Source organism: Salarias fasciatus, chromosome 20 (genome assembly GCF_902148845.1).
Source record: "Salarias fasciatus chromosome 20, fSalaFa1.1, whole genome shotgun sequence".
NCBI classification, from domain to species: Eukaryota; Metazoa; Chordata; class Actinopteri; order Blenniiformes; family Blenniidae; genus Salarias; species Salarias fasciatus.
The window spans coordinates 3,027,782-3,040,587 of record NC_043764.1 but is presented as its reverse complement, the minus strand read 5'-3'; the positions used below and the strand labels follow the sequence as shown (position 1 = coordinate 3,040,587).

Sequence of the window (12,806 nt, the reverse complement as noted above, 5' to 3'; positions counted from 1 at the left end):
TCAGTTACTTGTTCAATTTCGTTATTATCTATAATCATCTGTTCCTCAGTTTTTGTCTTTTTGTTTCCAAATAAAATATATTTAGTTTTTTCCATATTTATTGATAATTTGTTTAGCCTGAACCAGTGATTCAGTTATGTTAGTTCTGTCATTACATCATGCATCAGATTCCTTAATTTTTTTTCCAGAGCATAGGATGTTGGTGTCGTCTGCAAAGAGTATAAATTTAAATTTTTTGGACGTCATACATACGTCATTAATAAACAATGTAAAGAGTGTTGGACCCAATACAGAGCCCTGTGGTACTCCAACTGTGATGTCCAATGATGATGATCTATAATCACTACTCTGTACATACTGTTTGTGATTTCCCATGTAACTTTTTAACCATTCCAGAACAATGCCTCTAATCCCATATCTTTCCATTTTCATAAATAATATATCATGGTTAATTGTATCAAATGCTTTTTTTAGATCCACAAAAACACAGATCACATGATTACTTTTTATCAATACAGCTAGATATTTCTTCAGTTAGGTCAAGCAATGCAAGTGCAGTTGATGTTTGTTCTCTGAACCCATACTGGCTGTCCGACAAAATGTTGAATTTTTCCAAGAAAACTTTAAGTCTCTTTTCAAACAGTTTTTCCAGTACCTTTGAGAATTGGCGCAATAAAGACACCGGACGCCTGATGTGTGCAGATGCCACAGCTCTGGCCTGAGATCTGCGGAGTTCAAAGGTCAAATCAACATGTGAAATCGGTTGTTTTCCTTGAACTTGGGCTACGTTCACATTGCAGGCAGTTCTGATGTTCTGCTCACAGCTGACCAACATCCCATCTGTTCTGTGGCAGTCTGAAGACCAGACCCAGGCCTCGATCGTATGTAGAACCAAATCAAATAAATATCTGACGTCTTACAATGCAATCTCGGTCTGAACACTTACACGACTTCCGTGGCAAACCCGTGCTGGAGGAAGGACCGTGTTCTGTCTCCTTCTTTCCCTCATAATGTTCTCTAAATTATATCGGCTCCTGTGGCACAACCACAGGAAAACGGATGTTCGGATGTGCGTTGGTCTGTGGAGCATCCATATTTTCTTCTGTAAACAGCGTACTCTGCGTGACTTCATGCTTTCCTCGGCGCTTCCGCTCACTGGTCCTGTAAGGTTCACACTGCACTCTGATGGAGGTCGCATTTAAAATGAAGTGTGAAAGAAATCAGCAAGAAATTGGAATTGAGCATCAAGACCTGAGAGCCTAAGAATGAAAATTTTGCTTTGCGTCAGGATGAACTCTCCACCTGAACGAGGCCACGTTGAGTGAGTTTACCTGGTGTTTTTAATTCTGAATTGGTTTATTCTGAATTAAGTAATTCAGAGTTTCATTCATGAGCTTGGTGTTTACATGGGAAAAACAAAGAATTAACTCGTCTCTCACGCCGGGGTCTTTGAAGCGTTCTGATTGGATGGGGCAGGCGTGACGAACTGACATCACCTGGAAGTAAACAGTGTTTTTCTCGTCTTTCTTTCTCAATTAACTTTGATGCTGCAGCTTTGAAAATGTCCGCGTTGTTAAGCGCCTGCCGATCTGCTCGTTTCATTAAATCCAATTCTTCTAAAACTGCCGTTAAAAAATTGTCTCAATATGATTTGCAACGCGGACTGCGGGCCGCCATCTTGAAAAAATTGCTTATCACGACGGTGCAGAACGACTAGAATGAAGTTGCCTCATTAGCAGATAATTCCGCTTCCAAAGGAGAATAAACCCGTCAGTCTATTTGGATTCAAACTGAATTTGGAACAAAGTTTGCAGGTGTTTATATGGTCATTTTAGAGCGGAATGAGGCTTTATTCAGATTTAAAGGGGCTGTATCCTGCTTTTTTAGCTCGTCCAAACCCGAGAAATGGCATTAACATGGTAATAGTTTATTTTTGGCGCTAAGGAAAAGTCATTTTGTGTGAAATAAAAGATTTTCTGGGGCTAATTCTGAATCCAGGAAGAGAAAACGCTCTGTTTCACTGAAATCCCGCCTCTCTCCCTGTGGACTTTGACTGACAGCGTAATTCAGCCAATCAGCACTTCAAAACAAATACGCTGGCTAGCTTTAGCTCTTTAGCTCTAGCTTCTGTACAAACAAAGACACGAAAAACATCTTTTCCTGTGAGAAACTCACCAAGCGCAGACCCTTCAGACTCTTGCTCTTGCTTCACTGTTGCTTTCAGACGATGGTTAAAGTTTATCTCCATAATCGGAGATACAAAAAGCAGCAACACTGATTGCCGAGGGCCTGCGGGGGGGGGGGTTAGGGGAGCCATCTTCACTGTGTGACATCAACATGAGAAACAGAGTGTTTTCACGGTGGGAGGGGCTGCCTCTCTGAGCAGCACAACAAGGAGGAAAGCTCAAACACACAGGCACGAAGGAAAGAAACCCTTTGGGGGTGTTTTTGGTGAGAACATAACTATATAACAAGGTTAATACATACAAAAAGTGAATTTTGCATGATACAGCCCCTTTAAAGAGGAATAAAAAGTCCTGTGTAAACACACGGATTCATCAGGTAACACACCATCACAGAGAGAACATGGTTGGCCGTACGAGTGGCGCGTCACCTCCACCGTTAAAGGTGCTGTAGGCAGGATTCCGCATCTCCGCCATCTTGCTTAGGGTTACCTAAGTAAGATGGCCATTTGAAACCCAGCACAGCCAATCCTGTCCTATTTTCTCTGACATCACGCCCTTAGGCAAGTTACGCCCCTCCCACAAGAACGTGCGACAAACGCCCCTCGACCAATCACGGTTAGAGCCTCCGGGGCTCTTCTGATTGGTCAAAGATACCTGGAGCGGTCGAGATTCCTTTTCAGCTCAGAACAGAGACAGATGGAAATGCTGCGCCCTGGCAGTAGTGCAGTTATGCTACACTCCTAAAGGATTATCAATGGATACTCTAACATTTAATTCAAAGAAAACAAGGAAAAATTAGCATTGACTAGCAAAATCCTGCCTACAGCACCTTTAAATGAAACCCCAAAATGCAGCAACAGTTTTGCTTTTACACTTGAAATCGCTCGGTGAAAACGCACCTTTAAAGGGCAACTTCGGTTTTTTGACATCTGGACTTTATTTCTAGGTGTGTGCATGCTCATATATGCACTCAGACAAACATTGTGCAGCACAGAGCCCTTCAGAAGTTATTTAAATCCAACCGATCCACGGCAAGGGAGCTTCAGCGCGGGACATAATCTCTGCAAAGTTGCTCATTTCGGCTATATTTTTTCATCCATCGCCAGTGTTATCATAAAGTCAGCTCGTCTACCATACAGTTTTCACTAACTTAGCCACAATTAGCTCGGATGGAAACGTTGCGCGGGCGTCTGACTTCCAGGGCCGAGTTGGTCCGAGTCGGGCCGAGGTGGGTAAACGGCCCGGAGCTTGCTCCGCAGAGTCTCCGGAGGTCTCCAGGCCGGTGCGGCACGGGGATCCGCGCCGTGTGCGGGCCCAGGCCAGCTTGGAGACCTCCGGAGACCCTCGGTGAAGAGAGACATCCAGGCGGAACACGGCGGGTCCTCGCGTGCGGTGCGGCGCGGTGCGGCCAGGCCGGCCTGGAGACCTCCGGAGACTCCGTGGAGCAAGCTGAATGAATGAATGAAGTTTATTGAATACATGCTTCCGTATTGGTACAACCACTCTGTTCCACAATTGACATACATATAAAAATATATTCAAAAGGAATGGGAAGAAGTGTAAACTTATAAGCCCCATCCCTTTCATATTTCATATTACATTTGTATACATCCAGTTCCAGTTTTTTCTTTTTTCTTTACAGAGTTGCTCCTGCTTTATATATGTATACATACTTACATACATGAACATATAAATACACAAACATATCCATTATTGTTATTAATACCATGACTACGGTGAGTTCATACGTCTTATGATGCTTCTGGTCACATCTTACATACGCTCTCCTCCAGGTGACCCAGCTGGGGGTGATCAGGCCCCAGCTTGTGACCAGATGGCTGCCTGACTACTCTGCCCCCCATGGCTCCCCTCTTCTTAACCACAACCATCTTGAGGCTTTTTCTGCTGCCTCTGTGGTCTTGCGGAGGGCAACGTCTTTCCACCTTCCGACAATGCCCAGGATGCTGAAGGCTTTGGACAAAGATCTGGCAGTAAAGCCCCTGCATCCCACCTCAATAGGGAGGCATCTTGCTCTCCATCCTGCCTGCTGGCTGCTTACCAGACCCTCGTATTTGGCGAGTTTTCTTTCAAAGGCCTCGTCCAGACGATCTTCCCAAGGGACAGTCAGCTCCAGCACCTGCTTTGTGGACTCGGAGAAGAGGACGATGTCTGGCCTCAGGCTGGTGCTCACAATGTGACTTGGGAACTTCAGTTGTTTCTGCAGGTCCACCAACATCTGCCAGTCATTTGCAGTGGTCAGAACACCTGTTGAAGTTCTCGTCTTGAGCGCCTTCTTTTCTCCAGCTTTTACAAAGGTCATGAGCTTCTTGACAGGCTGGGAGCGTCGAGCTCTCTCTACTCCACCCCCAATGGCCTCTGCAATGCTTTTGAGGACCTGATCGTGTCTCCACCTGTAACGGCCCTCCCCCAGTGCTTTCGCACAACTGCTCAGAATGTGCTCTAGTGATCCGCGCTTGGAGCACATTGCGCATGATGGACTTTCTGCCAAGCCCCAAGTGTGTAGATTGGCGGGGCTTCGGAGAACATCGCACACAGCCTGGATAAGGAACTTGATCCTCTGGGGCTCTGCTCTCCACAGGTCTGCCCAGGTCACACGCCTCTGGTTTGCACTCTCCCATCTTAACCAAGCGCCTTGCTTGCTCATCCCCACCGCTCTACAGGATCTCTCCTCCTCCAGCCCTGCTCTTACTTCCTGCTGAACTTGCTGCTGCTCCTGATTCCCTTTTGGGGCCACGTTCCTTGTCGGGAGAGAGCCCAAGCCGGCCCTTCCTCTTGTCACTGTTCCCACAAGCCTGGTGAAATGCAATCTGGACTCTGTTTGTTGGACTGACTTCTCAGCGCTCCACTTTCTCCCAGTGTTCACCTCCACACAGCTGTAACTACTATTATTATTATTAATATTATTATCATTATAATTATTATATTTTTCTTCTTTATTGAAGTATACTTACTAAGAAAGACATTGCATTGGTGTAGAGATACATATTGCCATCACCACTCCATTACATCACCATCACACAGCAAAACTCTCTCTTTATAAATTAACAGTTGCTTACTTTTAACTATATATAATTTAGATATATTCATTAGACAGAATGGTATTGATGGTAACAATTACTTGCAGTTGAGAATGGTGCTTAGGATGGCATTTTGTAGACCTGCACAGGCCCTTGACCGTGTCCTGTACTGCGCCTTAAAAGAGGCAAGGTTTCTGGTGGTCTTCCGCCAGAAGGTGGTGACCTTTGTGCAGTAGAGCCCCCGCTTGCCTGCCCTGCACTGAACGTTATGGGGTTTTTTTTTTTATGTCCACCAACAACACCATTATATCAATGAAACAATTGATCCAAATTCAGCATATAGGTGTATATATATATATATATATATATGTATATATATATGTATATATATATATATATTGTGATGGAAATTTCTCATGTCTGCATGCTGTTTCTCACTTGTAGTGCTCACAGAGATATTTTTTGTAAACAACCGTAGCTCCCACACTCCAATGTGTGGGGAACCGCGACTGCTTTGTCTAGAATTTACTTTTCCTGATAATCTTAGCGTAGCAGCTGCGGGCACTCGTGGGAGTCTTCCTGTATCCAGCCTGCGGCTGGGTGCGGTCAAGGCCCCTGGGAGTGAACGCAGCAGATAGTTATTAGAGGCTTGCACGCCCCTGCGAGGGCAGAACTCACTCTGTTACTCTGTTGACTGTGTGACTTCTCAGGCTGTACAGCTTAATAAAAAGACCAAAACGAACTCGCCGGCTGATGCATTTTATTAAAATAAAATTGCCATAACAGTTGGCGTTGTCGGCAGGATCCTACGAGTGGAATCCGGCGGGGGACGGGGACCCGGTGATCGGCCATCCTGCGGACAAATTGCTGCAGCCCCACCGCCATTGACGGACTCTACGGGGACTGGGTTCGCACCTGCCGACCGGACCACCGCTAGGATCCACGAACTGGTTTTCCCCCTTTGAGGGAAAACTCCTACAAGCACCCGGTGAGTTCTTTTCATATTGGACTGGTTGGAGGGCGAGTGACTGATGTAGTGCCGGTCACTATAATAACAGCATAAAACTTCAATCTTCCCAGAGTAGTGTTTGGAGTGGGAGAGAGAGATTGGAGAGGGTTTTTTAGCACTTTTGCACCCTCGGGTCTGGGCTGGGACCGTAGAGGCGAAAAGGCCGTTGGAGACGTCCAATTGAAAATGGGTAACAGATCTGTTAAAGAGAAGAGTCCTCCAGACACCCCAATATGTAACGACATGTCGAAAAAGTATGGGTCTGAGTGTGTGGTCTGTGTGAGAGAATGGAGTGAAAGGTTTGGTTTCCCCGAGGGGGGCAGTTTGAGTGTGAATCAGATAAAGAAGGTCGAAAGAGACATTCAGGCGGAATGGGATAAAATGATGACTTCGAAGGGGAAGTTGAAGCCTGAACATGTGCAGCGACTGGAGATGCACAAGAAGTGTATTACAATTTGGAAAACGGAAGCAGAAAACAGAGAGAAGAAAGCGACTATGCGCAAAATGGCGGGGGCATTGGATATGAGTGGAGATGTGGGAAACAGAAAAGATAATATGTTGAAATCAGTACCGCCAACATATGATGTTTCACTTTCCTCGCCTTATGCTCCCGCTGTACAGGCATTGGCTGCCATGAAGGTGGACCCCGACCTGGACTCGCACCCCCCTCGACGCCGTCATCCTCAAGACCAGCCACCACCCCTGCTAGATGGAGCTGTGGGAGGAGGACCTGCCCCGGATTCAACTACGACTCCGAGTCCCACCAGGTCTCCTATCGGCACCCGCAGCCGGCGCCAGCGGCGCTCTACATCTCCGTCTCCACACGCGGTTTCATCCACTGTGACCGCTCCGATGGTGGAAGTTGCTGGTGCTGACGGTCCAATTCTGGTGTACCGCCCATGGTCTCCAGAGGAAGTTCAGCTGCACGGAAAACAACTCCCTGATCCGGTTGACAATGGACAGAAATTCGGGCTTGAATTTTCAGCGTTCTGCCAAGAATACAGACCTACCGGAGCGGAGATAAGAAAAATTCTTGCCCTGAAGCTGAAGCCCTGTGACCTGGCCAAGATACGGGACAGTATACCCGCGGATGAAGCCCGTCTGAAAGATCCGGACTGGGCCCATGTGGCCAATGCGGGTTTCCGTAATTCCATCACAGTACTTACCGCATCGATAAATACGGCGTTTCCCCACCGCACCGATCTCGCTGCACTGCGTTCTCTGAAACAGGGGCCTCAGGAGCTGGTTGAGGATTTTCTGCACAGAGCTGAAGAGGTCTTCAATCGCCATTCTGGACTACAGCGTCCTCCTAGGCTGGGAGATGATGCTGAACCCTGGGAGAAGCTCTTGTGTGCCACTATTGTGGACGGACTGTTACCCGAGATGGGGGCCCTCGTACGACAGCTGTATGTGGGCATGAGACACGAAGTCCGCCTCGCAACCCTGAGACGGCATTGCTGCCACGCTCAGGACATCATCAGAGATAAGGTCAACAAGCAGGCCGGGAGACGGGATGCTGATCTTCATAAGGCTGCCTTGACCATGTACTCGGGACCCCCACCAGCGGGGGGTCGGGGTAAAGGACGAGGAGGTCGCAGGAGCGGGGGACGTGGCCAGCGCAAGCAATATCGTCAATCGGTCGACAGGGATTGCTGTTTTCTGTGTGGTCAACGTGGACACTGGGCAAAGAAATGCCCTCAGGCCCGGGAGGAACGCGAGAGTGGCAAGGAAGCTCCACACGCGGACTGACGGTGCGAGTGGGGGGAGGCGATCCCAGGGACGGAGGATTACACCGCTGATATTTCAGCTGCAGCGGTACAGGGAAGTGAGACGCCACACACACACACAGTAGATAGCGAGACGCCACACACACACACAGTAGATAGCGAGACGCTACACACACACACAGTAGGTGCTGAGACGACACACACACACATGGTCAATGTGGATGAGATGCACACACACATCTTCCTATCACAAGAGCAATACAAGAAGTTTCCCATTTACACCCTGGTGGTTAATGGCCAAAATGTACATTTTATGGTGGACACGGGTGCCACCCATTCTGTTATTCAGGATGGTGTCCTCACTCCCGCCCCAGGACTGAGTGGGGATTCCATCCTGTCCATATCGGCATCTGGACATCAGCAGAGGGAGCGGTTTACGGTTCCATTAACCTGTTCACCCTCTACAGGATCGCAGTTCACTCATAAATTTCTCCTCTCTAAATTATGCCCGATCAATTTGCTGGGCAGGGATCTGATGTGTCAACTCAGGCTCACGGTTGTGTCAGGACCTGAGGGGTTGTCTATTTCGGGACCCCCCACTGGCCCTGAGGAGGACAACATGAGCACACTCACAATGGTCAAATATTGCCCTTTGACCCCAAACTATGTGTACCAATGGAAGATTGGTCAACAACCGACAAGTTTGCATTGGCTGGAATTATGTCGGGCTAGAGTGGCGCCCTCCTCAGTTTTCATGGAGGCGGCAGATTTGCACTGCACGTCTTATTTCTGTCGTGAAGGTCCAGATGACGAGTATGAGGAGCAGTTCTTTAAGCAAACACATGATAGACTCATCCTTCAGTGCTTGGTGTGGGACAAATCTTTCTGTGCTCTCTCGGTCCAACTCACACCGACTCAGAGTCCCTTATTTCGAGGGTGGGGAGGTTCCTCACCTCACATTTCCCTGGCTCGACCGTCGAACCGGGCTTGGAAACACTTAGGGGCATTTATGCTGAAGGCTTCCAGAGCTAAAGATTGGGAGCCCACTTCTGACCCACATGTTTTATACTCCTCATCAGCTCGCGTGTATTGTCAAGCACTCCCTAGTGCTGTTCACTGTCAGCGTACTGTGCGGCTGGAGTGCCAGTATGATTCACTTCTCTCTCTCTCTCCTTGTGCCTCTCCCTCCACAACAGCAGCCCTTGACTCGCTGCCAAAGCAGCTGTGGGCTGAAAACAAATATGACGTCGGACTGATAAGGGGGTGTGAGCCTGTCGTCATCACACCCAAATCTTCTTTCCGGCCCTGTCAGAAGCAGTATCCGCTGAAACAGGAGGCCGTGGCAGGCATAACTCCTGTGTTTCATTCGTTGCTAAAAGCAGGGGTGATTGTGCCCTGCCCCTCCTCACCAGTGCGCACTCCGCTGTTTCCTGTGAAAAAAATTAGGGGCCCTGGTGAACCAGTGGAGTGGCGATTTGTTCAGGATCTACAAGCTGTGAATAGGGCGGTGGTCCCCAGGTCTCCCACCGTTCCTAACCCGCACACCATTTTATCTCAGATACCGTCCACAGCTACGTTTTTTTCTGTGATTGACCTGTCAAATGCATTTTTCTCTGTTCCAGTTCACCCGGATTCACAGTACTGGTTTGCATTTGAATTCGAAGGGAAACCGTACACCTTCACACGGCTGTGTCAAGGTTATTGTGAGTCTCCCACTATTTATAATGCAGCACTGCGTGATTCTCTCTCCTCCCTTGTGCTGTCCCCAGGTTCGGTCCTTCTGCAGTATGTGGATGATCTCCTGGTCTGTGCGCCTACGGAGGAGCAGTGTCAAACTGACACACTTGCATTGTTGCGTCATCTTTGTGAGCAGGGTCACAAGGTCAGCAGGAAGAAACTGCAGTTTGTTCTCCCCACTGTCACCTTCTTGGGGCATGTGATCTCCTGCTCCGCTCGGAAGCTGTCAGACTCTCGCGTTGCTGCGATACGCAACATTCCAAAACCCGTCACTAAGAAACAAATGATGTCCTTCTTAGGCATGACTGGTTATTGTAGGAATTTTATTCCTAACTATTCATTTCTTGAGTCCCCTCTTACCAGGTGTATCTATGGGTCACACCTTGCGGCGCAAGAACCAGTCCCGTGGACCACGGAGGCCGAGGCTGCATTTGTGGCTTTGAAGGAGGCCCTCCTCTCTGCTCCGGCTCTGGCTCTGCCTGATCCAACCAAACCATTCACACAGATGGTGGATGAGAAAAATGGCTTCATGTCATCTGTTCTTTTACAGGCTCATGGGGACCTGCTTCGTCCGGTGGGGTACTACTCCTCGCGGCTAGATGCGGTGGCTGCGGGGCTCCCACACTGCCTGCGTGCTGTTGCGGCGGCGGAGAAGGCGGTTTTGGCATCCAGAGACATAGTGGGTTATTCTCAGCTCACTGTTATGGTACCACACTCTGTGTCGGTCATTCTACTTGAACAGCGTACCTCGCACCTCTCTGCGGCGCGTTGGCTCAGGTATACTACTGTTTTGCTGGACATGCCTAACATCACTGTTCAGCGGTGCACCAGGCTTAATGCGGCAACCCTCCTCCCCACTGAGGAAGATGGGGAGCCGCACCAATGTGATCAGGTCTTGTCACAGGTCTGCACCCCGCGGGTGGATCTTTCTGACTCTCCTTTGCCTAATTCTGATCTCATCTTGTATGTAGATGGCTCCTCCTCTCGCGATGTGACCGGAAGAAACCGGGTGGGTTTTGCTGTTTGCTCCGATCACGACACCCTGGTGTCCGGCTCCCTTCCGGCTCACTTCTCGGCTCAGACTGCGGAGCTGGTGGCCCTCACTGAGGCCTGTAAGCTCTCCAGGGGGAAAACTGTCACCATTTACACGGACTCTCGCTACGCCTTTGGCGTGGTGCACGACTTTGGTGTCCTGTGGAAGCACAGGAATTTTCTGACATCTGGTGGTAAACCGATCCTGAATGCATCTCAAGTTTCTGATCTGTTGGATGCTATTTTGTTACCCTCTGCTGTTGCTGTTGTGAAATGCTCTGCACACACAGGCTCTGCGGATTCAGTCTCCAGGGGGAACGCTGCTGCTGATGCAGCTGCCAGGCGGGCGGCGAGTGCACCTCCGGCTCCTCAGCTGACTGTTGCTGACTCCGAGGCCCCCTCAGCTTCTCTTGCTGAGGTTCAATCGCTGGCTACGCCTGATGATCGCCGGCTTTGGTCCTCGAGCGGGTGCAGGTTCGCTGACGGGGTGTGGGTGTCTTCGGATGGACGTCCCTGTCTCCCTCGCCGCCTCTTCCCTCATTTTGCTAAGCTTGCTCATGGTGTTGATCATGTCTCCAAGGGGGGAATGGTACAACAGGTCACATCTTTGTGGTTTACCAGGGGATTCTCGGTTGTGGCGGAGCGGCACTGTAAGACATGTTTGGTGTGTGCAGCTCACAATGTCGGCCATGTCCGGCCTGTGGGGAGCGCTGCTCACCCGCCGTCTGAGTTCCCTTTTGACCACCTGATGATGGACTTTGTGGAACTGACTCCTGCAGAGGGTAAGAAATACTGCCTGGTGGTTGTTGACATGTTTTCCAAATGGGTGGAGGCTTTTCCCACCAAACATGCGGACAGCGGAGCGGTAGCCAAAGCACTCCTGACTGAAATCATTCCGAGGTGGGGCATTCCCACCAGAATCACGAGTGATAACGGAACCCATTTTGTAAATAAGGCGCTGACGGAGGTCAGCAATAGATTGGGGTTCCAGTTACGTACACACTGCTCTTATCATCCACAGTCTGGAGGAGCAGTGGAAAGAGAAAATGGCACTTTGAAGGCCAAGCTGGCTAAATGTTGTGAGGACACGGGCCTTTCGTGGCCTAAAGCTCTTCCTCTTGTGCTGATGGCCATGCGCATGCGTCCGAGAGCCAGAACAGGTCTCAGTCCATTTGAGACACTGTTCGCGCGCCCGCCTCAGACAGGCTTGGAGCCTCCGCGCTGGCAAGCCTTGTCTACTGATATGTGTGACAGCAGCATGGTGTCTTATTGTGCCGATCTCTCCAAGACTCTGTTTCAGATCAGGCAAACCGTGAAGGAGGCTCTTCCGCGCCCGGCTGAAGGCCCTCTACACCGACTGAACCCAGGGGACTGGATCCTGGTGAAGGACTTCCGCAGGAAGCACTGGAAAGCCAGACGGTGGCTCGGTCCGTTCCAAGTCCTGCTGGTGACTCACACTGCCGTGAAGGTAGCAGAGCGAGCTACCTGGATCCACGCGAGTCACTGTAAGCTCCTTACGGTGCCACCGCCGGCTCCGACAGCTGATCTCCCAGCCACAGGGCAGAATAATCCCTGAGATCAGCTCCCGTGTGAGGTAGTCCACCCTCCACGAGGCAACGATGGAGATGTTCCTGGTCCTGATGATGCTGCTGCCAGCGCTAGCAGTGATGGCTCCTCCGCTCCACCGTGGGCACGTGGTGGAGGACCTCGCCGGGCCCCAGGACAACCTGTGGTGGAGAGCTGCCCGCGCGGTAGCTCGGGGACTGCATAATTCTAGTTGTATTGTGTGTGCTTTTATGCCTCATGCTACCCCTGCTAACACTCTGCTGATCCCACATCCCGTCTCCCTCTCCGATTCTCTATACACCTTTATCCGCTACCGCAAAAATCAAACCCTGCTTACACTGCGATACCCGAACGCAACTGTTCCCCCGTTGACCCCTTTCCGAGAGCCCATGCATTTTTCTAATATTACTAATTTCACGTGTGCACACACAGGTACTATTTACGAGCTCAGGGGCCTACATTCTCCTTTTGGCCCACCTCCCTTGTGCGTGCGGCAACCTGCTCGGACCCG

The 12,806-nt window shown here is 49.8% G+C and overlaps 1 protein-coding gene across 2 annotated transcripts; it reads left to right on the top strand.

Annotated features, from left to right (window-relative positions):
* The first annotated feature begins 8,143 nt into the window (after positions 1-8,143).
* On the top strand, positions 8,144-12,153 carry LOC115408159 (uncharacterized). 2 transcript variants are annotated; one of them, XM_030118756.1, is made up of 2 exons: positions 8,144-11,511; positions 12,018-12,153. In XM_030118756.1, exons 1-2 carry the CDS (start codon positions 8,169-8,171, stop codon positions 12,068-12,070), a joined length of 3,396 nt encoding a protein of 1,131 aa, XP_029974616.1. In that variant the 5' UTR covers positions 8,144-8,168; the 3' UTR covers positions 12,071-12,153. The 2 variants fall into 2 exon arrangements, with proteins under 2 accessions (XP_029974616.1, XP_029974617.1); XM_030118757.1 differs by lacking the exon at positions 12,018-12,153 and having other exon boundaries at positions 8,144-10,291; positions 11,385-11,505.
* The last annotated feature ends 653 nt before the right edge of the window (positions 12,154-12,806 follow it).

Bases quoted from the DNA above. Each gene is read 5' to 3' on its own strand.
- LOC115408159 (XM_030118756.1), top strand. From the start codon at position 8,169: ATGGTCAATGTGGATGAGATGCACACACACATCTTCCTATCACAAGAG. The intron at 11,512-12,017 runs GTAAGAAATACT...GATCTCTCCAAG, and splicing joins GGAACTGACTCCTGCAGAGG to ACTCTGTTTCAGATCAGGCA.